Source organism: Dendropsophus ebraccatus, chromosome 8 (genome assembly GCF_027789765.1).
Source record: "Dendropsophus ebraccatus isolate aDenEbr1 chromosome 8, aDenEbr1.pat, whole genome shotgun sequence".
Lineage (NCBI taxonomy): Eukaryota > Metazoa > Chordata > Amphibia > Anura > Hylidae > Dendropsophus > Dendropsophus ebraccatus.
In genome coordinates this window covers 41,325,970-41,353,086 of record NC_091461.1, presented here as the reverse complement: position 1 = coordinate 41,353,086, position 27,117 = coordinate 41,325,970, and the positions used below count along the sequence as shown (strand labels likewise).

Here is a 27,117-nt window from a genome sequence, read left to right as displayed (position 1 = left end):
TGCTGTAGCTGGCAGTTCCCTTGTAAGCATGCTTCCTTTTGGCAATTTGTCCGTGGAGTACATTATGTGCAATCTCAGGTCTCCTAATTTAATGAAGAGTCAAAGGGGAGTTGTGGCTCAGTGTTTGTACTGCACTCCTCACCACTCCTCCCTCTTCTTCATGAATAAACTCTGCTGCCCGACCTCCTGCTCTCTCACACTGTTAGCCAGTGTCTGAGTGTTTATTTCACACACAAACTCCTTAAAGAGGACTGATGTGTAACCAGAACTCCAAGCCAAAGTGTGAAGGAGCTGTGATCTAGGGGTAAATCGCCTGTCCGAAGTATATGCTCCAGCCAGCCGCCCGATCGCACACACGCCCCCCCGCAGCCCCGATCGCACACACGCCCCCCCGCAGCCCCGATCGCACACACGCCCCCCCCCCCCCGCAGCCCCGATCACACACACGCCCCCCCCCCCGCAGCCCCGACCGCACACACGCCCCCCCCCCGCAGCCCCGATCGGGCGGCCGGGGCTGCGGGCGGCTGGCTGGAGCATATACTTCACCTGGTCCCCGCTCCGGCTTGCTGAAGACATCGGGAACCGCCGGAGCCGGGATCAGGTGAAGTATCAGCTCCGGCGGCCGGGAGGTTAATGGGGTGGGCTGCAGACAAACTCGTAGCGGGGATGTACATCCCTGCTGCGTGTTTGTCTGCCATTAAAAGTATAGGGCCGGGATCTGCAGCGAGTCTCGCTGCAAAAACGCAGCATGGAGACTCGCTGCAGACCCGCCAAGTGTGTTTGTAACCTTAGAGGTACTCGCTCACAGCACAAGCACACAGGAGGCTGGGCAGCAGAGATTATTCTTGAAGAAGGGGGTGGAAAAAAGCAGTGGTGAGGTGTGCCAAAGTGCAGCACAAACGCTGAGCCACAGCTCCTCTTTGACTCTTCATTACAGTAGGAAATCCCAGATTGCACATAAATTTTGCCACGAACACATTATGATGCTTACTAGGGTACTGCCAACTACAGCACAGTGTCAGAAATTGGGTAGGGGCCAGGTGCTGACAGATTTCCTTTAAATTTTGAAACACTGGCATTTGTAAGTTGTCTATGTTTGCACTACGTTTCCGTTCATTCAAGACAAAGAGGGGGTCTGTGTCCCTACCAAAAATACATTGTTTGTAACCAATAGCGCACTCTCTCAACTTTAGAAAAAGCCACAGAATATTTTCTATTGTCTGAAAAATTAAAAACAAACAGGTTTTACCACACAATAGTCAGTTCTGTGTTGTTAGAAACAACACAGGAGCCAAGCTATGGACTTGGTATAGGGAATGCCAAGCTTGTGAAAGAGCCTTTATCTATTTCTTGGTACTTGGTGAGGGAGCAGCTTGTTCTTTAAACATTCCCAGAAGTAATTCATTGGATGCCGTCATTTTTACACCTATGGTACTATGGGGGCCTCCATTTTTCTTAACAAGCAAATATGAGTCACGAGCAAGAGTGCGTAAAACCTGATCTGGACATCTTCAGAACGTAAAAAAAGGAACCATAAATTATACAGAAAAAGCAGGAGCAAAGAGTTTAGTACACCTTACAGGAAAAATATGACTCATGAGCCATGCTACACTAATGCAAAGGACAACTGCGGCAATGTGTGGGGGAAAGGTCAGTCATGTGTCTGGAGTTCCATGACGAACCATGGAGAAATGGAAAAGAAAAGAAGAAGGGGGAAAAAAAAAAAAAAAAAGAAAAACATACAGTAACAGCAGACAGGCAATACCTCTCCAGGTCCGCATTCATAAGGAAGGTCCTTGTGCACGCTCATCTGGTACTTGGCATAAAGAGCGGCCGATGACTCGAAGGAAGCCACAAATTCAGGGTCCTCCATGGAGACCGGAACTAACTTGACCTTCAGGGGCAAGGGAAAGTTAGGCTTAGCTACAGAACACACACAAGAACTGTCAGTGCTGCTGAAGTAGTCCGTCTAGAAGGAATCTAAGGGCTTGGTATGATGTCACCTGCTGCAGTGGGAATAAAACACACATGAATAACAATCCCAATATATATGAGAAAAAGGAGTCTGCTCCAAGATTCTGTGCCGTCGGATGATCCATCTCCATCAATTACCTGCAGTAATAGGTTAGGTTACAAAAATGTCTCTCTGTGTTGCTATGTACTAAGATGAAGTCTTAGTGAAAAGATGCTTTGGAACTAGACACAAGGCTGTGATGGAGACCTCTCCTGGTCATATTTATTAAAAAAGGTGTGTACCCCTCTCGCTGGAGGTCTGTATGGCACTCAATTAAATGCAAGCTGAAAGTCTACCTTGTCAAGTATTGTTTTTCCTATGATAAAGAAAATCTTAACTCTATGCTCAGAGCTGCAGACATAAGCAGATAAAAGAAAGGCTATCTCGAAGCTTATGAGAAATTAATAAAATCATGCTGTGGTGAGCTGCAGATACCCCCTCCCTACTTAGCCTCTAGCACTGTGCCTTTTACACCAGTCATGCAAATAGATTCCCTAAGAGGCAAAGGGGAAAAAAAAAACAAAGTTGTCCTATGTGCCCTCCAAACAGGGTCCCCTCCAAGCAGGTCAAGCTTTGGAGGTTTTGGGCTGAATAGGTAAACATATAAATATTATACGATTATTAACACTGTTGCTATTACAATAATTGAAGATGATATATTAGTAGTTCCAAGTCATCCACAAGGCAGACAGCCCTACACTGGGGTTGGGGAGGGGCCATGCATGTTGAAAAAACATTGTTTTAATCTCCCCGTAACCACCATAGCAAGTGCCCAGGAGGCGGGCTTTACTCGTTAGGTGCCTTTAGGATCTATTCACATGTACAGGATCTGCAGCAGATTTGAAGGCGGAATCAGTGTAACTAAATGCCTGAACACAACATAACATTTGCTGCAGATCCTGTATGTGTGAAGTTAGTGAGAGAAGAAGTGGAGAAAGCACCACCATGTACATAGCCCCAACAGCCCACCTCCTGGACACTTACCATGCCATTTATGGTGGCAGAGCATGTCAAATACCACCTCAAACCCACAATAACACAATGTAGGCAGTGCAAGCTCAGTCATGAGAGGAAATCTCATAAGGTAAAGTACACTTGACCATCATTGTAAAGGGTCATTGTTTGTGTAAGATCCATATTCTGTTAACCACTAGGATTTCTCCTTTCTTCTATCCTATCCTCTCTTTCCTTTCCCCTTTTCCAGTGCACTCTTTCCACCCAACCACAGCGCATCTTACACGCTGGTTAGGAAGTTAGTCCCTTGGGTGAAGGAGGAGTCTTAGCTGAGCGTTGGTGGAGAAAGGACACAGGTTAGATAGCTCTCCACTGTGGTTCTACCTGGGCCCTGGCCCTCTGCCAGGTCCCCACTGCAAGTTTAGTCTTAGTCAGTACCCCACATGGTTAGGATGCAGAACAGTCAGCTCTTACAAACCTTTTTCTTGAAGCACCACACACGCTGTGTGATGCACCGTTAAACACATCAAGAGAGGACTAGCCGACAGATAACCTTAATCCACGCCGAGGACTAGGAGTCACTACAGTGCAGGACAGTATCCAGTATTAAAGCCAAAAAACTAGGAAATTATCCGGGTGGAGCAAAGTTACTAAAGGTCTATGAACTCCATTTCACAGCACGAGTGTACTTAGGAAATCCAACCAGATGGGCTCAGAGTAGCTCCCTGACATCATGTCTGATGCTGAATGGAGAGGTGGCTGCATATGCACAGTTGTGACGAGAAAACTTGGTCTGCTCTTTCCACATTTGGTCACTACGGATAGCATGTACTCTTTTGGACAAGTAAACAGAAGTGACGAGTAATAGGCATCGATCAAAAATGAAGAACGTTCAATACATTTGCCTGTTCTGAACCCGGAAACGCTTTAGAAGACGAACATTCATAGCACTAGGAAGCCTCTTGAAAAACTACAAAATAGCAAGTGTTCTGTGGATTAACAGCTGCAGTGAAACTACAAGTCCCAGCATGCTGGAAAGGTGAAAATATGGGATGCTGAGGACCACTGCTGTAAGTGAACTAGAAAAAGCTAAAGATTCCCGCTCCAAGTTATTTACCACCCAGATAGAGCTAAGAACAACAATTGGAAGAGCACGGTAGCAGTTTCTACAATAAACTGCACTGCAAAACAGAAAAGCATGAGAAAGTAGAAATATCGCACACAAAGTCTCATGTACTTTCACTGGCATCGTCTAATAGACATTGCCCAATACGAATCCCCCGGCCAAAAACGTCCATTCTCCCACACACTGGACAATCCCGCCAAGGCAGCGTCTGAGCACCAGAGCAGCTGAACTATCACAGCACAGTAAGCGAATGTCAGAAATATTAGAAACCAGTCAATCTCCATTGCTCAAGTCCCCGCACAATGCCACAGCATAACTAGAACAAGGAAAGAGACTGAAGGCGTTTGTACTGCTCTAGGTACGCAGCAATGAATATCGCTGGGTTGGCACCCTGTGAAAAGAAGTGAAGAAGGTCACTGCCCATTTGAGCAGAACATCGAGATCCTGTTTAGATTTCTTTTGCTTTTTAACCTGAACATTCATGATTCTCGCTGGCACACAATCCCCCACTAGCTCCAGGAATAGCAGGCTTGTGTACACCAAAGGATTTGACCAGAAAGCAAATGCTGCTAGTGTGCGATCTCAGGCAGGTCACATTGTGTACCTGTGTATCTGGAGCATGGACAGATAGAAGCGCTGTCCAGGTCTGGTGAAGCGATTGAGTGCTGGTGGTGCTGGATAAATCTAAACCTATTACAGAGGTGGCGGGTGACTGCATACAATACACTGAAGGTTTACCATATTGTTTCAACGCAAGCCTCATAGGCCTAAACTGTGTGATTGTGTAGTGTCCCTCGGGGTCCCCTGTCCTCTGACCTGGCTTACAGTCGGCTTGTCAGGTGGGTCCCGGTGAATGGTCATCTGATAGCGCTTATATACTTGGTAAGACTCTTGAAATGTTGCTTTGAACTGGGAGCTGGGAGGACAAGACCTCACAAGTTTCACCTTCGAAAAGGAGTGAAGAAACACAGCCATTATGTTACCTACAGATTAGGAGACTCAGGTCACCCGCAAAAGAGACAGGACACAAGGCATTTTCAGATTGGTGTAACTGTAAAATATAGCAGGTTAAAAAGCACTGTAATACAGAAAGACAGCTTATCGTAGACAAGGGTGACATATTGCTGGCATGTCCCCAATGTCCAACCTCACTACAACAATGAGAAGTGCCGTGCAAAGGTGTCACCTAAAGCCGCATGGCTGGTCGCTTAGGGGCCCATTCCACAGAGCGATAATCGGCAAATTATTGCTCCGTCAAATAGAGACAATAATCAGCCGATGATCATGTCATCGTCCTAAAATCATCGGGCACCGACCGCGCATCGCTATGTGGAGTAGCGATGCACAGCGGGCGACCGACGATTTCACAAGCACCATGCTTCACCTAAGGATGTTACAGGTCTTCCCCTGCACTCCTTCTTCCTCCTGGTCCCGCACGCAGCAGCAGCTTCAGAGCGGCCTGTCTTAGCTGACAGACCGCTCAGCCAATCACTGGCCAGGACCACCGCGGCCAGTGATTGGCTGAGAGGTCTGTCAGCTCAGACAGGCCGCACCAAAGCTGCTGCTGCGTGCGGGACCGGGAGGAAGAAGGAGCGCAGGAGTATCCCTGAAACATGTTTAGGTAAAGTATGGTGTTTAAAACAAGGGCTGCAAGGACATAGGTAACAATGTCCCTGCAGTAACAATGTCCCTGCAGCCCTCGCTAAACAATTATCGGGCCCTGGTATAGGCCCAGTAAACGAGCGCCCATCTAGCAGATCAGTGCTCATTTACATTATTGATCGGGCCCCAATCGGCCCCTGGAATAGGACCCTTAGGGAATGTCCACACTGAGGAAATACAGGCGGAGATCCCCGCCACCTAAGTGTGTCGATGGGATGGCTCTGCTTTAGCCGCTCTGCGGAATCGCGGAATTCTGCTTGTGTTACTCAGTGTGAACATACCCTTATAGTCAATGGCCACTGGACAAAGTAGCATGACATCCCAGTGTAATCCAGTCGGTTGGGCATTGGTGACATTTAGCTTGCTTATCTCACCAATGTCAAGGCCTGTGTTTCCCATCCTGTGGCTCTCCAGCGGTTGCAATACTACAACTCCTATCATACCGCAGGTTGGGAAACACTGGTAAAGCTGGAGAGGTTTTAGAGACAATGGAAGAGGTTTTAGAGACAATTTTGTTAGAAAATCCCATTTAATAGCACAGTCCAAGATGGGATTTATATCATGTGATTCTCTACTGGCAACACAGCGCCAATCCAGCTTTAATAGGAACAATGGACTCTCATAGTCTGGTTTTGGTGTCAGGTACTAAGTCATTGGTAAGTGGTCTGTCTCAGATGTACAAGGTAAAACTACCAGTTAACTGAGGGCAAAGAAGCAATTATGAAGTAACATAACGAACATAGGTGTTTTGACCAGAAACAGCGCCTCTCTTATACCTAGGCTTGGTGTGGTATTACAGGTAAGACTGTAGATATTACAGAGAACTTGTCATTATTTTCATGCTGCCTGAACCACAAGTCATCGGGCAGGTCCCCGGGAGTTTCCCATCCACCTTGATCGATAGATTTCTTCCTATACCCAATCATGGTTCATGCAGCACAAAAATGATGACAGGTTCCCTATAATGAAAACAAGTGGCTGCAGCAATCTGTAAAGAAATGTAGAGTTGACGGCAATGAAGCAATTGTCTGTTTGCTAAACTGAAGAACAAAACATAATACCATTTTGCAGGGAAAATCTGGCAAATATAATACTACTGCACAGATTGTAAACATTCTACTGATATAAAGGGGGATTGATAAACACATTGCAGGAGAAGTTTTCTTTTTAGAGGAAAGTAAAAAAAAAAAAGCACAATATTATACTGCCCCCTGGTGGTTAACACTAGGCACAAAGAAACCTCAATATGGAATGTATTGGCCAGAACTCCTAGATATCAGTTAACAAATAACCTACGTCATATTATACCTGTCAGGGAAGATTTACTATTGTGTATTCACCAGTATTCTGGCTTACAGTATGTGGTATGTGGTTTGGACAGGTTTGCACATTACGGGTGGGTTCACACATAACGTATCCGCAGCATCTCACGCTACAAGTTTGCATCAAAATCCGCTGTCATTTCAATGACATTACATACTTGCAGCGTAACTGTCATCCCGCTGCGAGTATGTAAGCGGCAGCCCCTTAATTCCCTGCACCCCAGTACATACATTACAGATCCCCCCCTGCAGCTTGCTTCGGGGGTCCGCGGCGTCTGGATGCCCCGCTTTACTGAGACGGGGCAGCGCACTGATTGTCTGGACCTCCTGCTCAGCATTTGGGAACCCCTGAAGCAAGCCGGAGCGTGGACTGAGTAATGTATGTACCAGGCCTGGGTGGTTAAGGGGGCTGCCGCTTACATACTCGCAGCGCAATGACAAGGGTATGAAAGGTATGTTGCAGTTTCTGAAACTGACAGTTTGCCAATTTCTTCTAGTTTGTCACAGATTATAAATGCAAAGGGTAAAACAGACCCATCTTGTGTTCGGTCTAGGTTACAGATTTGTCACAGGTCATGGCAAACACTGGGATAATGCCCGAAAAAATAACGTAAATGAGGCCTAAAATGTGGAAATTCTTTTTTGCAGTATATAAACATGACCTTAGATCAATCATAACCTACTAACAAACTGGCCCATGGTCAATAAGGCCGCCATTATACTCACAATGTGGTTTATTACTAAAGGTCCCCATACACCCTATACTTTTATAGGCCGTACCCACCACTTGCATCAGGGTCTGTCGTTGGTATAAAGGTGTATGGGGCTCACCCGAGCACCCACTGACAGATGATATAAGTGGAGATAGGGTTCAGACATGATGGAAAATCACTGCCTGACCACTTTGTTCGGGGATAGATAACCTGCAGCCAGAGTTTGTACCAGCCGCCATTTCTTTCTAAAATCAAACCTACATTTAGGGTACAAACCCACTTGACAAATTTGCTGCGTGAATCAGTCTTATAAATAAGCAGGCAAAACGCAGGTTGGCTTTATACAATTGTTCTGCGTTAAAATACGCAATTGCGTATTTTTGAAGAGTGAAGCTACATGCGTTTTTCGCACAGGTTGTTAACAACTGATGCTTTGCTAACAACAAGCTTCACGCTTCATAAATACGCAATTGCGAATTTTAACGCAGAACAATTGTATAAAACCAACCTGCGTTTTGCCTGCTTATTTTTAAGACTGATTCACGCAGCAAATACGTCAAGTGGGTTTGTACCCTTAGGGTAAATTCACACGGGCGGATCCGCCGGGAGTCTCATGCATGAAATCCGCAGCTAATCCACACTACACGTATTAATAATTATAAGAATACGTGTATTGCGGATTAGCTGTGGATTTCGTGTGTGAGACTCCCAGCGGATCCGCCCGTGTGAATTTACCCTTACTGGTAAATTTTTAAGTCACTGGAACCTGACACTTTGTTTCATGCTGCCTGGATAACAACCATGATATCTTTAACAAAATGCAGCCAGAGAGAATTGTATAACTGTAATAAGAAGGGGGTACAGTCAGTTCAGTTCGAGCTGCATGAAACTAGTGAAAAGTTCTTTAACAGCACCTTGTACTTCAGAGTGATCATCTATTTAAAGTGTCACTGTCGTTATAACATTCAAAATCTAAAAAACAGGAAACAGTCAGAGAACAGGAAGTCCTGTGTATCCCAGGCCATCTGAGCGCTCACAGAGAAGGCAGTCATGTGATTGATGGACGTATTGAGCCGCGACTCTCTGTACTGGCTGGAATTCCTGTGTTTAGTGTTTTTTTCAACCAGACAGAAAATCTGCCTTCAGGAGACTGGACCTGGATTTCTAGTAAGTTCAGCTTTGTTTTACAGCATGATAACAAAAAAAATAAATGAATGTATATTGCAAACTTGCTTTATATCACATCTACTGTTAATTTAGATTTTGAAAGTTATAACAACAGTGACACTCGAATAAAGACTAGCAAAAAAAAAAAAATAATAAACACCTATTTCTTACCTCTAGTCTGTGAGCTGCATTTCCAGTGTCTGGCACATAGAGGAAATCCTCTATAGATTTGACGCCACTTCCTTTGGGCTTAGATGCACTCGGGGCGACAGCTGGTTGCTCTGATGAAGACGTCTGATCCCCTTTATAAAGCAGCATTTTTTGCAGGCGGCGCTCCTTACGGATCTCTTTGGCTTTCCGACAAGGCGGCCTCGTTGTATCTGCACCTTTACCTGATTATTAACATAAAAACAGGTGGCTAGGTGCTAAAAATCAAGGACTGTTTACAATTAAAAGACATCTACTTTGCCATGCAATGTGGCCCTCTACTGGTGCCTGTGTGTCACTACAGCCCAGCTATGATATATCTATCTGGGAACTGGAAAACTGGCACAGAAGAGCTGAAGGTGAAGGTAATTAGAGATGAACACCACATTAATGCCTTAACCTCACTACAACATAGTAACGTCTAAAAGGAGAAATTAAAGTGACTCTGTACCCACAATCTGACCCCCCTAAACCGCTTGTACCTTCGGATAGCTGCTTTTATTCAAAGATCTGTCCTGGGGTCCGTTCGGCAGGTGATGCAGTCATTTTCCTAAAAACAACATTTAAACTGGCAGCCCCGTGCCTAACGGGCGTGGTCTAGATCAGTGCTTCTCAAACTTTCTACTGGAGCCTCACCCAACAGACCAAGGCAATGCCTGGGCCTCACCAGACTGACCAAGAGGATTCCTGGGTCTCACCATCTGTGATGAAAGTCCATTTAAAAGCTGAAAATAATGCTAGGGCTGCCTTTCACCTGTCTCCCAAGCTATATACACTAATAAATTAGTACAAAATAAATTAATGTTGGTAAAATGGAGATTTTTGCAAACAGTAAAAGGACGGGGCAGATTATAGTTACTTTGAAAAAACTGGCTCCTCAGCTGGGCCTCACCAACTAGGGGGCGCCTCACTGGTGAGGCCCGCCTCACAGTTTGAGAAGCACTAGTCTAGATTGTGTATGCATAAGGCTGGCACAACCTCTCTGTCTCTCCTCCCCGCCCTCCTCATCATTAGGAATGCTCCAGGCAGATTGTCTCCTATTTGTCAGCTGTGTGAATACTGAACATGGGCTGGATTGTTAATCACCTGGGCAATGTTCAGACAGGAGTAAATGTTTCAGTGGCAATGATGAAGAGGGTGGGGAGGAGGGACGGAGGGGTGGTGCAAAGTTAGGGCACAGATACTCCCTTTGGGCATGGGGATGCAAGTTTGAAAGTTGTTTTTTAGGACAATAACTGCATCACCTGCCGAACGGACCCCAGGACAGATCTTGGATTAAAAGCAGCTATCCGAAGATACAAGTGGTTTTGGGGGGGGGGGGGGGGGGGGCACATTGTGGGTACGGAGTCGCTTTAATAAATGAGTACACAGAGCTCTAAAAGGAAATCTCTAGCCAAAATGATGGGGATGTCTGGTAAGGTATTTAAGGGTGATACAATTGGTCACTGTAGAGATGAGTATAGATGCAAGTCTATGACCATGACATAAAAGCCTCCTGTAATGTGTATCCCACTGTTCAGTGACTCAAAGACTTCACACAGTTTACATATCAAAGTGGCTGCCATACACCTATACCACAGCCTTTCTTCCAGAAGAACAGACCTTCTTACATCATCTAGCCCTATTAGAGGAGCCATCTTAAGTTATGTGTTTCAGGCCCTGGGGCTGTCACCTTAAAGGTTAGTCCTGCTGCTCACAACGTCCACTTCCTCTAACTGATCCCGACCATTTAACCCCTTAGATGGGAGGCAGACATTTCCCTGATCCCAAGCACTACAGACAGACATTTGCAGTCAACCACAAACCAGCAGGATCACCACATGGCAGCGTGCATTAAAGTGCTGCAACCCATGATGCAGAATTACCTTACAGTATCTCTTGGGGTTAAAGAGATTTCTTCACAAGACAAGTCGTCCAAAATTACTTCATGCGGTTGACACCAAAAAGGTCACTTCAACCCCATAAATCCATGAGAAAACATAATTGTTCCAGACACCACATGTATTATCTACATAATACACCCTTAGGAGACCAACCCAACACCCACGTATCACGGCTCATAACAAAAGGGGCTGTGTGACATCTACAGTCAGAGAACTTTACAGTATGTGATGTCAATGTGGAATTAAAGGAGTTATTGAAGATAAGAAAAACTTTTTTCAAGAAACACCACCAATTTTCGCCCTCAGTCTGTGTGTGGTATTGCAGCTAATTTCTGCTGAAGTGAATTGCGCAGGGTTGTAATACCACATATTCTGGAAGAAAGAATATGAAACGATACAGAATCACCTGCACAGGGAATCTATTTTACTGCTTTTAAGTGAGATTCATAATAACTGGCTTCCTAATGTCATTGCTTCAAACCCTGGAACTGACGCAAACAGAAGCAAAGTTACAGCGACTGCCACTTCTCCATCTGCTCTATAATGTCATTACTATAGAGGCGCTATCACACTGCTGTTTGGGGGACTCCGGGGCCTGTAGCATTCACGACGTCAACCCGTCAGGCCTGTCCAAAGATGGCAATATTCACAGTGTTACCGAGTCTTCCCCTTACTGTATCGGAGGGGTCCTTATAATAAAGCACAGCTCTGGAAGCAAGCAGCTATGTTTTTCTAATCACTGATAAACCCTTTCAATATCAAATCATTGGCTGCGATGACTGTCCTGTAAAACTTACACAGAAATTAAATATAATGTAACAGAAGACAAGTCTACATTCCCTGCCTGTAAACGTCCATACATGTGGACATCTGTGCCAGGAGATAAACCTATGCTTGGCCATTTGAAGCATTCCTGTTAGTGCCCAGAGTTCAGAGCTGTCAGCCTGTTGCTCAGCTGTTTATTATCCTCTCCAATCCCCACCTAAACTAAAGCAATTTAGTCTGTATGGTTAGAGGGGGGGCAATGTGATTAAAGGGCTACTCCAGCAAAAATCTTTCTTTCAAATTAGTTGGTTTGAGATAGTTACACAGATTTGTAACTTACCATTATTTAAAAATCTCAAGTACTTATCAACTGCTGTATGTCCTGCAGGAAATTGTGTCTTCTTTCCAGTCTCATCAGTGAAACATACACACGGCCTGATAAGGGCCGTTCCTGTGGCCGTTCCATCATCACACCAGCCCACCTAAACGGACCCTTCCTCTTCAGCTACTTAAAGCGACTCTGTAACCACAATCTGCCCTTCCCAAACCATTTGTACCTTCGGATAGCTGCTTTTAATCCAAGATCTGTCCTGGGGTCCATTCGGCAGGTGATACAGTTATTTTTATAAAAAACAACATAGAGAAGATAATAATGCACAAGCCAAAAAGACAGAAATAGCTGCACATCGCACCCATGGCTGACACGAAAGCTTATTCAGCTACATTTAAAACCAACATCAGAAGTTAGTATATAATTTGGCCAAACCATATTGCCTCATGTACCACATGCAGGTCTTCTGATACACATGAGTCCCTAAGAAAAAAACATCATTGTGCCGGTCAGCGACCACAATCCCCGCAAAACGTGCGCAAGCAGAGAAGGGGGGCCACGGAATGTCCCTGCAACCCCATTGTCACAGGACCAGACCCCAAAGGGCTTGTGCATATTTTATGTATTCTGTCCCTTTTTTCATTGTGGCTAGCACTCGTGCTTTGTAAGACCCATGTGATCCAAATTAGCAGGAAGCACCTGTGTACATAAGGGGAGGATCTCCTAGTATTCTCCCATTCTACCTGCAGAGGAATGGAGAGAGGTAAGAGCTTGTTCACACTTGTGTTGCTTGGCGTCCACTTTTTCCACCGGTGGCGCCTGCGGGGTTCGGGGGGGCCCTTTAGGGTCTGGTCCTGTGACATTGGGGTTACAGGCCATTCCGTGGCCCCCCTTCTCTGCTTGCGCACGTCTTGTGGGGATTGTGGTCGGTGACCGGCACAGTGATGTTTTTTGGTTAGGGACTCGTGTATCAGAAGACCTGCACCTGGTACATGAGGCAATATGGTTTGGCCAAATTATATACTAACTTCTGATGTTGGTTTTAAATGTAGCTGAATAAGCTTCCGTGTCAGCCATGGGTGCGATGTGCAGCCATTTCTGTTTTTTTGGCTAGAGAAGATAACCTTGTACTATACTTATCAATAATTCTAACAATAATACTGCCCATTGTCTAATGGTTTTTATGTTTGGATGAATGTTTCCTAGTGTAGGGACAGCCCCCTGTATCCAGATTTGTGGGGGTTACCACTGTAGTGTTGAGGCAGGGACACTAGTGATTCTTATTTGGCACTTTATTCATATAAAACTAACCTGGTTTTGGCATTGAGTGAACAGTGGTACTAAATTTAGCAATTTCTACAGGGTCTCCATGTTGTTTGTGTGTTTCATCACTTGTGTTTTTCTCTGTTTCCTTTTCTTCATGTTTCTCAGTTTCTTCTACCTCGGTGCGCAGTGGTTTAAGTTCATCCTCTGGGACCTGACTCTGGTCTTTGCAGGAAACATTGCAGGACACAGGGCTGTCCGCCTGAGAGTCCATTGGTTCAACTGAAATTCCTGGGAGAGAAAAAAAAAAAAGTAAGACTATGTTCTAACAAGGCACAAGTAGGAAACTACGGTCAATGTTTTGTCGAGCAGCAGAGCATACGTCACTAGTTTACATTCATACAATTATATAAACCTTCATAAAGATTCAGCACTGGCTGCTGGGAACTTTACTATGGCGTTCGGACATTGGGTGCGTACTTATATCACAGGTGTATGGCTAGGTGCAACCCAAAAAAGTTGTGCATCTGTCCAGACAGAAAAACACAGCATGTAAAGTCTGATGGCATTACCTGATGTGGTAAAGTTATATAGACACAAAACTGACTCTACGTTTGTCTACGTTATATGAAAAGGTACCATGTGTCTACTGACCAGCATCTAACAGTGTCAGCTGTTTGGAATGTAAATTGCAGATGACAGATTCCCTTTAAGGGTGCCTTCCCACATAGCGTATTGCAGCGGATTTAACACTGCGAGTTTCACAATTAAATCGACTACAATACTGGCAGAAGCGGGACAGCGCAGTGATAGACTAAGCGAGCTGTTAGTGAGTGAGGACCTGGAACAGCGCTGAAGGGCATTGGGGGAAGTGTGGACAGGTTAGCATGGCTGCTTTTTTATTTTTTACTATAGCAACAGCACTGCAGCTTAGGTTATACAAGGCTATGTCAGTACAATCTCACAGGCGAATGAAAATCTGCTGAAAGGAGTGCCATAGACTTTAATGGTACTCAGCATTGCTGCAGATTCCACTACAAAACTTGCATCGTCCACTGTAATATGCTACGTTGAAGGTATCCAAAGTCTTATTCTATTCTTGCAAGGAAAAAGTTATCTACACATGGGGATGGATGGGGGGGGGGGAGGAGGGTATTAAACCCACCAGCACAAGGTGGCAAAATTGCACAAAATAATTTGTACAAACTCCCACTGCGCACAAAACTTACAGTACGTACAAACATATAGCTAGAGAGAACGGCCATTGAGCACTCTGCAAAGCTGGGGGCAAGTAGGCTCTTTAAGTTTATCATATGTTTCATTTCTGGTGGGAAAGTACTATTCTCTATAGGTAAAGAAGCCATTTTTGCTTCCAATAAATTAGATAAAGTCTCTCCTATTGCTCTCGTGTATTCTACTGCACACTTACCATCACTGGAAGAATGAGACACTTCTCCATCCTGAAGAAACTTTTGCATTTTTTTGAGGACTTTTTTGTGGGATTTGTTAGGTTGGTAATCCGGAGCAGATAACCTGTGAATAGAGATACAGAAGTCATTGGCACAAGTCTCCTAGTGTCAGACACCTGCATTGTTATAGTGACTTCTCTGATGGTATTCCTCTCTATAAGAAGATCTGGTTTATCTCTTTATATAGTGTATAAAGCACAATCTCTAAACACCCTGCCATTATAGGTCCTCCAGATATCCTACACTTCCTCCATGGGCATTTACCTGACAGCCCCATACTTCCATTGTGGGGCAGCACTAGCTTTCTTTTAACTTTCTATATAGTGCCTATAGCAGGAGCACTCAGGTCCCCGTTGGTATACCTACTGTCCAGCTGCTTTTGGATTCTAATGTTACACTAATACACTATGGCAATATCTATCTGGCCAGGACCTGATGCTCCCCATCTCTCATCAGCTTCATTTTATCAGTCAAATTTAACATCATCTCATCAAGTCAACTTACGACCTGTATTTCCCCTAGTCTACATCCCTCCTACAGGCTCAGATTTACCCTCCAAATGCCGTGAACAAATCCCATGCATGCTCCTGATGATTACAGACAGACGCCACATTTCCTAGGACTGTCCTATAACACGCAAAATCACACAGTGGGCTGGAGTTGTGTGGGGTGGGCACCATACGGATTGTGGTCTCTAAAAGCCTTGACCTTAAACATGCATCAGTCTTACCTTATTGTGTACTGTGGGCAGCAGGTCTGGCTCATTAGAGGCTTGTACACATACTTCCCACTCCTACAAACAAAAGATACAAACATATTTGTGACCAAATAAAAGAGCAGACAAAATACACCATCCACTTCTGTCATCCTGTAAACACAGGCATTCCTCACAGCAGGAAAGGTCATTTGGGTGGATGTGGATTCTATGTACATATGTCATCTGCTACGACTGCTATGTCTTACACTGTAACTGTACTGACACTGTAAGAGTGAAGTCTAAAGGCCCTATTACACAAATTGATTACAGGCCGTATTCGGTGGATATCAGCAGATATGGCTGATAATCGCTTTGTGTAATAGAAAACAACGATCAGCCGACATGCACAATGTCGGCTGATCGTTGTCTTTTAACAGGCTGAAACGCTAATGATGAGCCTGGCAACAAATCTGCTACTGACGCTCCGTGTAATAGGAACGATGGCAGTAGACCGCCGCGGTCTCCTATGGGCTGCACAGACGATCTGACAATCACCCGGGCAGCCCCCCTGCAGTTCCCTGCCGCCCCCAACCCCTTTGCGCTCCTCCTCGCTCGCTGTGGGCGCGTTTTATCATGTCGGCAGCAGGCGGGGGAACAAGGAGCAAGCAAGCGCTGACCTCTCCATGTAGTAGGGGCTTAAAGGGATGGCAAATAGAAAAGCTTCTCTTGAATTTGGCACAAAAAAAAAAAAGCATAACAAAACCCCTGATGAATAAACATATGGTCACATAAGGCAGTTCAACATGTGAATTTACCCTATCGGTCCTAAGTTATTCATGCAGCCGGACCACCCCATAGCAAGTGAATAAAAAAAACCTTTTCTCACAATTTTTTTAAGTTATGCAGTTGGTTGTAGATTTTATATAACCATACATCTTTAGATCAAGGTTTGTGCTGCTAAGAACAAACCTTTTTGTTGAATGCACATTTCTTGCACTTGTTTATGTTTTGCATCTTTATATTTTGACCTCTCTAAACATTTTTACATTTCTGATTGACTGAAGACCAGCATAGGGGCTTAATGTTTACATGGTGAGTTAAAGCTTTTTTTGTTTGCTTTGCTGCCTTTATTCCATATTTTCCAGGATGTGATAAAAATAAAATAATTAGTTCAAGTTTTCATAGCTGACAATACCAATTGTGTTTATTTTTATTATTTAAATATTTATTGGAGAGAGTCAGTCTTTTTTGCCGGCAGCAACCAATCGCAGAACAGCTTTTAATTTGCCAGCGCAATTTAGTAAATGAAATCCGAGCTTTGATTGGTTGCTATAAATCATGTGAAGGAGACCTAACAATAACTAATCTAAGGATTTACAGGGAAAAATGGCTATAAGAGCACAGCTTAATTTGCGACAGCGGTTTAAGAAATAAAAGCTGTGATCTGATAGGTTGACATGGCGAAAGGGCAGTTTTGATTTTAGAAAGTTTTCATAAACGCAGTCATGTGTCTTTAAGGTAGAATTTAGCTAGCTACAGTCTAGTTGTACACTAGTACCCCCTAAGCACATGCTGTATTATGTCATTTACAGACAATGCAGCTTGCTTAATTTCAGGAAACTCATGTCCTCCTTTGATGTTAGCGCTGTATCCAGACAATGAACATCAGTCGCTAATTAATTATCCGGGGCGAGATCTGAAGTCAGAGGAGAGGCCCAGTGTCAGATAGTGAAGATTACCGAGTACACGAAGACAGGAAGAGGGTGGGTAGGAAGAACAGGCGGCCTGAAACAAAGCCGTAGCTACATAAAACACACTAGACAACGTAATTATATAGGAAGAAAAAAGTGAAAAGGAAAAAAAAGAAAAAAAAACTGATTATGAAGCAGCCAAAAACACTGCCTCCTTCCCCTACCGTCTCCATCCTCGGTCTATCAGGTCTTGGTAATCCTGAACAGTCAGAGAATGCGCCCACATACCTGAAAGCAAAGGAAAGGAATCATGGTCAGACAAATGGACGTCCCGTACAAGTAGGCTGCTAGATACATCACATGATAGCAAAATATTTCTGACAAGGTTTATGCAGCCTTTGTGAATTGTGGAGCGTGAACCACATCAGGTGGGTTACGTCTGGACAATTTAGCTGCAAAATTCTAGTGTACACTGCTGATAGGTTTCCCCCTAGTGTTTCGTCACACCTGGGGACGGTGGGCCTGCCCCCATTGCTTCATGCCTAGTCGGTGCTCAGCAATAGACTGGCGCTGTGCACGGAGACCATGTGGCGGTTCAACCAAAAAACACAGAACACACAGAAAGGATCTGTTCACACACTGTTGAAATTGAGTGTATGGCCACCATTTAACAGCAAATAATGGCCGTTATTTCGAAACTACGGCCATTGTTGTAAAATAAAAGCAATTTTTTTTGCCATTAAATGACGGCCATTCACTAAATTTCCATAGTGTGTGAACATAGTCTTTCTGTTTTCAATCCACTCCTGGTTTTAGTTACAAAACACTGGGCAAAAATACTGTGTACTGAGCCGGAATATGCAATAAAACTTCTTCAAATTTATTGGTGAGTGCCTAGACTATCTCCCACAAGTCTGACATGCTCAGATTCCAGCCCAGGGTCATCTATAGTCAGGTCATAATCAGCTTAGACGTTTATTCCAAAAAGCAGAAATAAGGGCTGGAGATTTAGGGCCCAATTACACAGGGTGATCACCTGCCAAATAAAGCAAAATCGCCCCTTGTTATAAAGACAGCGATCATTTAGGGACCCGGTCATTAGCTGATCGTGGTCTTACAGCAGGTTTAAAGTGTCACTGTCATTTAATATATATATATATTTTTTTTTTTTTTTTTTTTTTTTTCAGAAATCAATAGTACAGACGATTTTAAGAAACTTTGTAACTGGGTTTATTAGCTGAAAAATGCATTTTTATCATGATGTTTGATGTTTGAGATGAAGCACCAAAACAGGACAACAAAGAGTTAATGTACAGTTAATCACCCGGCTATCTCCTCTGACAGTCAGCACTGACCTCTCAGACCTCTAAATACCGCTGTCACCCACCTCTGTGTTGTGTAATCCTTTGTTCTCTGCTGTTGACTAACTCCCTCCTTCCCTCTTCCCTCTCTGTAGAACAGACAGGGTTGTGTCTGATGCAACAAGTCACAATTTCCTGATATTTTGCAGTGAATGGAAAAGAGGAGGGAGGGGGGACCTGGGAAGTCTTTTTGAATGCAGATAATGGCATATTTGCCTAATAAACCCAATTAAAAAGTCACCTGGACTATTGATCTCTGCAAAAAAAAAAAAAAAAAAAAAAAAAGAGAAAAGCCACACGACAGTTACTCTTAAAAATCATCAACTGCTGACCACGAATCGCTCCATGTAATAGGAGGTGCACAGTCGAGGCCGATATAGTGTCTTCCTGACTTCTTTACACTCACCACAGCTGTCACTGAAGCTTCTCAGACAGTCTCTAAAGTGACAGACTGCTCTGTCAATCACTGGCTGGGGCACTGTCACTTTAGAGACGCGGCATCTGGGGGAAAAGGCAGGAGTCCATCAGGGACAAGTATTTATTACTTTCTACATACGGACATAGCTAACAAATACATATTTAGCCCTTGCTGCATGATCATCGAGCCGTGTAATAGGCTCAGTGAGCGAGGGCCGATCTACCAGATGGGTGCTTGCTTATAGCTAGCTAGCCCGTAGCGCCACTTAGCCCCGTCCCATCCGTGACGTCATCGTCATATAGGCCCCGCCCCCTCATCACCCATGGGAAGGGCCAGTCTAAAGCTCTAGGCCCCGCCCCCTAGACTGTCCCACAACAATGGCTGCCGGGGGGGGGGGCTAAGTGGCGCTAGGGGCGGAGCGATGTGGCACATAGGCCGCGAGGCCCCGTCCACATACCAATCCACAGGTGATAAAAACGACTTTTTACCAGAACAAGCATCATGAGGTGTGATATAAAATAAGTAATGAAAGCTGTAACATTTACCCTTTACACCTGTGGAGAGCAGTCAAAATGCAAATAGGGGGTGACAGTGTCACTTTAAAGAGACTCTGTACCCACAATCTGACCCCCCCAAACCACTTGTACCCTCGGATAGCTGCTTTTAATCCAAGCTCTGCCCTGCGGTCCATTCAGCAGGTGATGCAGTTATTGTCATAAAAAATTAATTTCAAAATTGCAGCCCTGTGCCCTACAGGCGTATCTGTGCCCTAACTTTGCACCGCCCCCTCTATCCCTCCTCCCCACCCTCTTCATCATTAGGAATGCCACTGGAACATTTACTTCTGTTTGAACATTGCACAGGTGTCTTAATGATCTAGCCCGTGTGCTGAGGTAACACAGGTGGGGAATAGGAAGCAATCTGCCTGGAGCATTCCTAATGATGAGGAGGGCGGGGAGGAGGGACGGAGGGGTGGTGCAAAGTTGGGGCACAGATACGCCCGTAGGGCACGGGGCTGCAAGTTTAAAATAATTTTTTTTATGACAATAACTGAATCACCTGCCAAATGGACCGCAGGACAGATCTTTGATTAAAAGCAGCTATCCGAAGGTACAAGCGGTTTGGGGGGGGGGGGGGGGGGGGGGGTCAGATTGTGGGTACAGAGTCGCTTTAAAGGACACCTGTCACCCCCCGTGCCCCCTGTTAGATCCCCCTATACTCACGTGATCCCGTCGGGTCCCGCTTCCTGAGCCGGTCGGGTCACGGAGATTTCAGCTTCCGAAGCCCGGCGCGCGCGCTGACAGCAGAGTCAGATGCCCATAGAGAATGAATGGGGAGTCCGATGCTCCGTCATTCTCTATGGGCATCGGACTCATCTCTCAGCGCACGCGCGCCGGGCTTCGGGAGCTGAAATCTCTGTGACCTGACGGGATCACGTGAGTATAGGGGGATCTAACAGGGGTCGGGAGCCTGTCACCCCGGCACGGGGGGTGACATGTCCTTTTTAAGTGCATTTATACCTAGTAGGAAGTATGGGTTGAAGCAAGGGCGCACGCGTCCAAAATGCGTCATCAGAGACCAAGAAGTGTGTTGCACGATGGTGTGTATTGTCCTGTCTTTTAAGAAGTTTAATAAAGCGTAAGCAGAGATTTTAGGGAACAAGCTGGATCGGTTTTCCTTTCTTATGGACCCTGTTTTATGCTGCCTGAGGTTCATGCAGTATGAAAAGGATGACAGGGTCCCTTTAAAGTGACTGTACCACCAGGCCCAGGCTGAAGCACTGGAGGCGGGCCGACCCACCCTTAGTGGGAGGAAACCCTAGTGCCTCTATCATAGGGTTCCATTGATTCTAATGGAGACACGTCATGGAGGGGCTGGGGTTTCTTCCCACTGGGGGTGAGTCGGCCCTCCTCCAGTGCTTCAGCCTGGGCCTGGTGGTACAGTCACTTTAAATTGCCAACTCTAAACACTAACCAGTCCTTTAAGCCTTTTATGACCAGTGCATGCCCCAAACCTACACAATAGCAGTAATAGAGGCCATAATAAGGACTGTACACTGCATCCACACTGACAGCAGTATCCTGCACAATATATACACGCTCTTCCTGCTGTTTGTACAGTTCCCACAGATCAGCTGTATCCGCCTTTATTCCCTGTGGATGTTTGCCTTTAGACTTGTTCACATGAGCACATCTCAGCTTCATACGTTTAGCACTTATCTACATCTTACCGCTCGATGAAACGTCATTGTCATACTCCTCATCTCTATTAGAATGGATTTACAGAATGTGGTTCTCTGATGATACCCCCCATAGAGAAGTAATATTGCCATCTCTGTGCCACGTATACACACTGCACATGACCTGACATGCACAACAGCATTCCCTGTCATACCCATGCCTTTATGATCAGACTTATGGTAATGCCAGGATCCGTGGCTGTAATACAGGTAAATGCTGAAATGTGAAATTGGCCCAACAATATTTAATATGATGTTGTGTAACAGGTTTTGTCGCAAGTTTTCTGCAGCTGAAGGGCCAAAGGTTCCCCATCCCTGTAATAAGGCATCAAATGGTCACCATCTAAGGCTACAGCTCCACCAAGCACACCTCTACAACAATGACCTTGCTTTGCTGGGGTCCTGAATGGAGTTAACATGTTCTTTCTGTGTTTTCATAGGTCTCCGCTGGGTACTCCAGTTTCCTTCCACACCCTGAAGGTACACAGTACAGGTGTCAAGCCTGCAGCCCTCCAGATATTACAAAACTACAAATCCCAATATGCTTGGACAGCCAAAACTTTAGACAAACATCTGTCCAGGCATGACGTGAATTGTAGTTCTGCAACAGCTGCAGGGCCGCAGGTTTGGTATCTGTTGTACATTGATAAGTTAATGTGGAAATTAGATTGTGATCCCCAATGGGGACATAAAGTTATGACGACAAGCTCTTTTGACGTGCTGGAGAATACAATGGTGCAATAAAGAGATAAAGCGGCAAATGGGCAACATGAATGTAACCAAGAAGCTAACCAATCAATGACACCAGGAGCAACAAAGTAACCAGATAGGAAATTGATATAACAGCAACAAAAACTACTGTAGTCAGAATGGCTGAAGAAACAATGAAATTCAATAACGTCATCTACTTTCTATTCCTGACAGCAGATGTAGGGCCAGCAGCTATATTGTGCTGTGAATTATTCTCATTTGAAAAGGGTTATCAAACGTTAGAAAAACACGGCCACTTTCTTCCACAGACAGAACGTTTCTTGTCTTCAGTTTGTGTGGCATTTTGCAACTCAGTCCTATTGAAGTGAATGGAGCTTAATTGCAAACTGTACCTTAAAAGGAGAAGTCTGGCGAAAATTTTTATTAAAGTGTTGTATTGCCCTTCATATATATAATATACACTTATTACGGGATATGCTTATAAAGTGCTTTTTTTCCTGCACTTGCTACTGCATCAAGGCTTCACTTGCTGGATAAAATGGTGAGGTCACGACCCGACTCCCAGAGCTGTGCGGGCTGTGGCTGCTGGAGAGGATGATGGCAGGGGGACACTGAGGGGCACAGGGCACTGGAGGGACACTGAGCATCCCTCTGCCATCATCCTCTCCAGCAGCTACAGCCCGCACAGCTCTGGGAGTCGTGACATCACCATTTTATCCAGGAAGTAAAGCCTTGATGCAGTAGTAAGTGCAGGGGAAAAAAAGCTCTTTATAAGCATTTCCCGTAATAAGTGTATATTGGGAATTTGTATAACTTTTAGGAGGCAATACAATACTTTAATACAAAAATTTGGTGGACTTCTCCTTTAACCAGAGCATTATCAGAAGTGAAAGCTGAGCAATGATTGGTTGCTATGGGCAACAAATAGAACCTCAGACTACTTTTAGGCACAAAGACTTGTCGGCCCGGAGGGGGGAAAAGGGTGCCAATTGGGGCTCGTATGCAGTGCCTTTACATGGCATGACAAATAAAGGGGCCCAGGCTGGACGAGCGATCCTTGTATCGTTCATGCGTCCCGGGAAGAAGCTGACCGCACAGATATGTGTATATATCCATGCTGTCAGTTTCCAGAGCACAAGCAGTCCAGTCTTCTGGCCGCCGTCTGTATCTTTAGACCCCACCTCCTTAGCTGTCAATCATTCTAGAAGAGGGTCTCCCTGAAGATACAGCAGCAGCCAAAGGACTGGAAAACCAGATGATGGATCACAAGCAACAAGATAAGTATACACTGTCTGTGATCTGGAAACTAACAGCACTGATATATACACATCTGCGCTTTATATTTGCCTTTATTGGCTGCACAAGCCAGTTTACACAGGAAGATGTGTGGCCAATAAAGATACATCTTAGGGTCCATTTACACAGAGAGATTATCTGCCAAAGATTTGAAGCCAAAGCCAGGAATGGATTTAAAGAGGAGAAATCTCAGGCTTTCCTTTATGACCTGATCTCTGTTTATAGTCCGTTCCTGGCTTTGGCTTCAAATCTTTGGCAGATAATCTGTCAGATAATCTTACTGTGTAAACAGACCCTTAAAGCAGGTTCTAAATAAAGGATCAGCTAATAACCGGGCGATTGCTCAGACTGTAGCTGATCGCTGTCACTTTTACACGGGATGATCATTGACTGCAGTAGCATTTCTAGCATCGCCCCTGGCTAATAATCAGCCTGTGTAGAAGGCCCTTTCCTAAAAGACAGCAAGATAAACCTAAGTGCATGGTGCTGGTTTTGTGCCTTGGGCAGAATGAGCTGTAAATACAGCCATGTTTATATGTCCCAATAAAACTGTTTTCCCAACTGTTGCAAAACTACAACACTCAGGATGTCCTGCCCCCCTTTGCCTGTTAGGGCATGCTGGGAGTTTTGCAACAGCTGGAGAGACAAGTTGGGTAGCAGTAAAATAACTGTATGAATGATGGCAGCATCAGCAGTGCACATTGCACACAGACAAGCAGCCACAACACTTATGAGCAGTCAATGAAAGTCACCTCACAGCCAAGAAACATCCCAATGATTTCTATCAGAGGGGAAAGAAATAAAGTTTCATATTTTGAATGGTCAAGCAGTGGCATCACGTGACCCTCATAGAGGAGCTGAGGCCAGGCAGCTGTCACCCCAGGAGAGGTCATGAACCAACTACATGACACACCTAACCTCTCACCCCGCCCCCAATGACACAACACCACGTGACTGTGCACGGCTCCTCACCATGAGACACGTTCCCGGCTTCGCTCTTGCAGTAGCCGCACCGGTTCCCATCCTCCCCACCGAAGTACTCCAATATACTCAGCGCTCCCCCGCCGGCAGACGCCATCTTCCTCCCAGATCCTGAGAGCACAGCCGGTTGCACGCATGCGCACTACCATGTCTATTCTCGGACAAAGGCGCCATCTTTACTCTTGGCTAAAGAAAATTCGCACTCAAAAACGTCACTGTGAGTGGGCGTATACCACGACGCCATGATGGATAAGGGCAAGAAATGTTTATGATGAACAAATAAAAAAATAAAATAAAGTACTGTCTCACTAGACGTAGCGTCCTAATTGCGTGAGGCGGCAGGGCTTACCGTGAGAAGCTTTCCCCCTTTGTAAACGGCAATACCCGCAGGACGCCTCATCGCGTAGACCCCTGTACTCTAGGATGGAGTACATCACCGCACCTGTGCTGGGGAAGCCAGCCTGAGGGGGCGGGGCGAGCAGACCAGGCCAGAGCTCCGGGAGCTGCACGGAGAAACGGCTGCCCATATACTGACTGAGGGGACGGACACACAGCGCCGCCCGCAGCGACCAATCACACTCCGCCTGTCACCCTGCCAGCACGCTACACATGATGTAAGCCGGCCTGTGATTGGCTGGCCCTGCTAGCCCCGCTAGCCCCGCCTCCCTGACGCTGAGCTTATCCTTTGACATATACTGGAAATCCTCATTCACACACATCACCCGGTGCAGTATGAGCTCGTACCTGGCCTGAGTAATACAGCCCTCACCTTTGGCAAGATTTTAAAACCTTTTTATAAATATACATTATAATTGTCTCTTGAACCTAGTTCTTTAACCTCTTAAGGTCAAAGCCTATTTTCGTTTTTGCGCTTTTGCTTTTTCCATTTTAAGTTTAAAAGTCCATATCGCTTGCATTTTTTCACCTAGAGACGTATATGAGCGCTTATTTTTTGCGAAACCAATTGTACTTTGCAATGACAGGCATTATTTTTCCATAACATATGCTGCGAAACCGGAAAAAAATCATTTGCGCTGTCAAATTGAAAAAAAAACTAATTTGTTTTGATTTCGGGGAGTTTTGCATTTACGCCGTCCGTCCTATGGTAAAACTGACTTGTTATGCATGTTCCTCAAGTCGTTACGATTACTATGATATATAACATGTATAACTTATATTGTATCTGATGGCCTGTAAAAAATTCAAACCATTGTTAACAAATATACGTTCCTTAAAATCGCTCCATTCCCAGGCTTATAGCGCTTTTATCCTTTGGTCTATGGGGCTGTGTGAGGTGTCATTTTTTGCGCCATGATGTGTTCTTTCTATCGGTACCTTGATTGCGCAAAAATGCGCAATTTTGCACTTTGGAATTTTTTTGGCGCTGACGCCGTTTACCGTGCGAGATCAGGAATGTGATTAATTAATAGTTCGGGCGATTACGCGCGCGGCGATACTAAATATGTTTATTTATTTATTAATTTATATTTATAAAATGGGAAAAGGGGGGTGATTTGGACTTTTATTAGGGGAGGGGATTTTTTATTAATAAAAACACTTTTTTACTTTTTTTTTTACTGTAACTAGAAGCCCCCCTGGGGGACTTGTATATAAACAGCATTGATCTCTCATAGAGATCAATGCTGTGTATATGCACAGCAAAGATCGATTAGATCGGTCATAGATTACTATGGCCTGCTGCAGGCCACAGCAATCTATTGCCGAGCCGGGATCAGCGTCATTCCGACGCTGAGGCCCGGCACGGGCAGAAGAACGGATCTCCCTCCCGCGATCGCATCGCGGGGGGAGATCCGTCCCACTAGACACCAGGGACGTGCGGCGCAGTGCCTCTAAATGCAGCTGTCAGGTTTGACAGCTGCACTTAGAGGCTTAATTAGCCGGCGGGACCCCGCTCTGAACACCCCGAGCGGCACCATGACGTATCAGATACGTCATGGGTCGCTGAGGGGTTAAAGGGGTTGTCTAGGTTTACAAGAACATGGCCACTTACTTCAAGAAACAGCACCTCTCTTGTCCTCAGTTTGGGTGTGGTATTGCAGCTCAGTTCCATTGAAGTGAATGAAGCAGTTTTTTCTTTCTAATCCTGGATAACCCCTTTAGACTGGCTTCACACTGCAATAGAATCTTGGAAAAATGCCAAAAAAAAATCATTTTTTTCTTTTTTCTGGAGGTCAATGGAAGTTTATGATATGCCTCACACATGGCGTTTTCTCTCTCCTATCTGGCGCTTTTGTGGTCCAGCAGCAAGGTCATGTGATGGCAAAGGGATAAAAAAAAAGTTCCGCCCACACACAAAAAAATATATCATTCACTCAAGTAAAAAGTGCCAGAAAAAAACGTTGGCAGTTTTTCTGGTGGCCTGAAAAACTCCTGTGTGCAGTGTATGATGACTTTGGTCACAGAGTTTGAGAAGCAACGCTCTAAGGGTGGGTTCACATGTACCGTATCTTCAGCGGATTTTACGCTGTGTGTTCACAGTAACATCCGCTGCGGAGACCATCACTGTGACTTTTATTACGATTCCATACTCGCAGCAGAATTGTCATCCCGCTGCGAGTATGTAAAAAGCAGCCCCCATAATCCCACACGGCCCGATCCGCCCGCTCCCAACGCTCAGCAGATCAGTGCGCTGTCCTGCTGGGGGGCTGACTTTTACATACTCGCAGCGGGATGACAATTCCACTGCAAGTATATCATCTCATTGAAGTCACAGTAAAGATATCCGCAACGGATTTCACTGTGAACTCGCAGCGTGAATTCCGCTGCAGATACGGTATGTGTGAACCCACCCTAAATCAGAGTTCCCCAAGCTTATGCTCTCTGATA

The 27,117-nt window shown here is 45.2% G+C and overlaps 1 protein-coding gene across 8 annotated transcripts in view; it reads right to left on the bottom strand.

Moving 5' to 3' along the window:
- Positions 1–24,832, bottom strand: part of ATE1 (arginyltransferase 1) — a 71,403-nt gene extending 46,571 nt beyond the window's left edge. The window contains exons 1-9 of one of the 8 annotated variants that reach the window (XM_069980258.1): positions 24,262–24,329; positions 19,032–19,126; positions 17,489–17,552; positions 15,607–15,669; positions 14,837–14,940; positions 13,456–13,698; positions 9,130–9,350; positions 4,911–5,039; positions 1,766–1,894 (exon numbers count right to left, since the gene is read on the bottom strand). In XM_069980258.1, coding sequence (XP_069836359.1) covers positions 1,766–1,894; positions 4,911–5,039; positions 9,130–9,350; positions 13,456–13,698; positions 14,837–14,940; positions 15,607–15,669; positions 17,489–17,550 — 951 coding nt within the window. In that variant the 5' untranslated portion in view covers positions 17,551–17,552; positions 19,032–19,126; positions 24,262–24,329. Of the gene's footprint in view, positions 1–1,765; positions 1,895–4,910; positions 5,040–9,129; positions 9,351–13,455; positions 13,699–14,836; positions 14,941–15,606; positions 15,670–17,488; positions 17,553–19,031; positions 19,127–24,041; positions 24,061–24,261; positions 24,408–24,619 lie in introns of those variants that run through there. The other 7 variants (XM_069980254.1, XM_069980255.1, XM_069980259.1 and 4 more) reach the window with 7 other exon arrangements.
- Between the last annotated feature and the right edge of the window lie 2,285 nt (positions 24,833–27,117).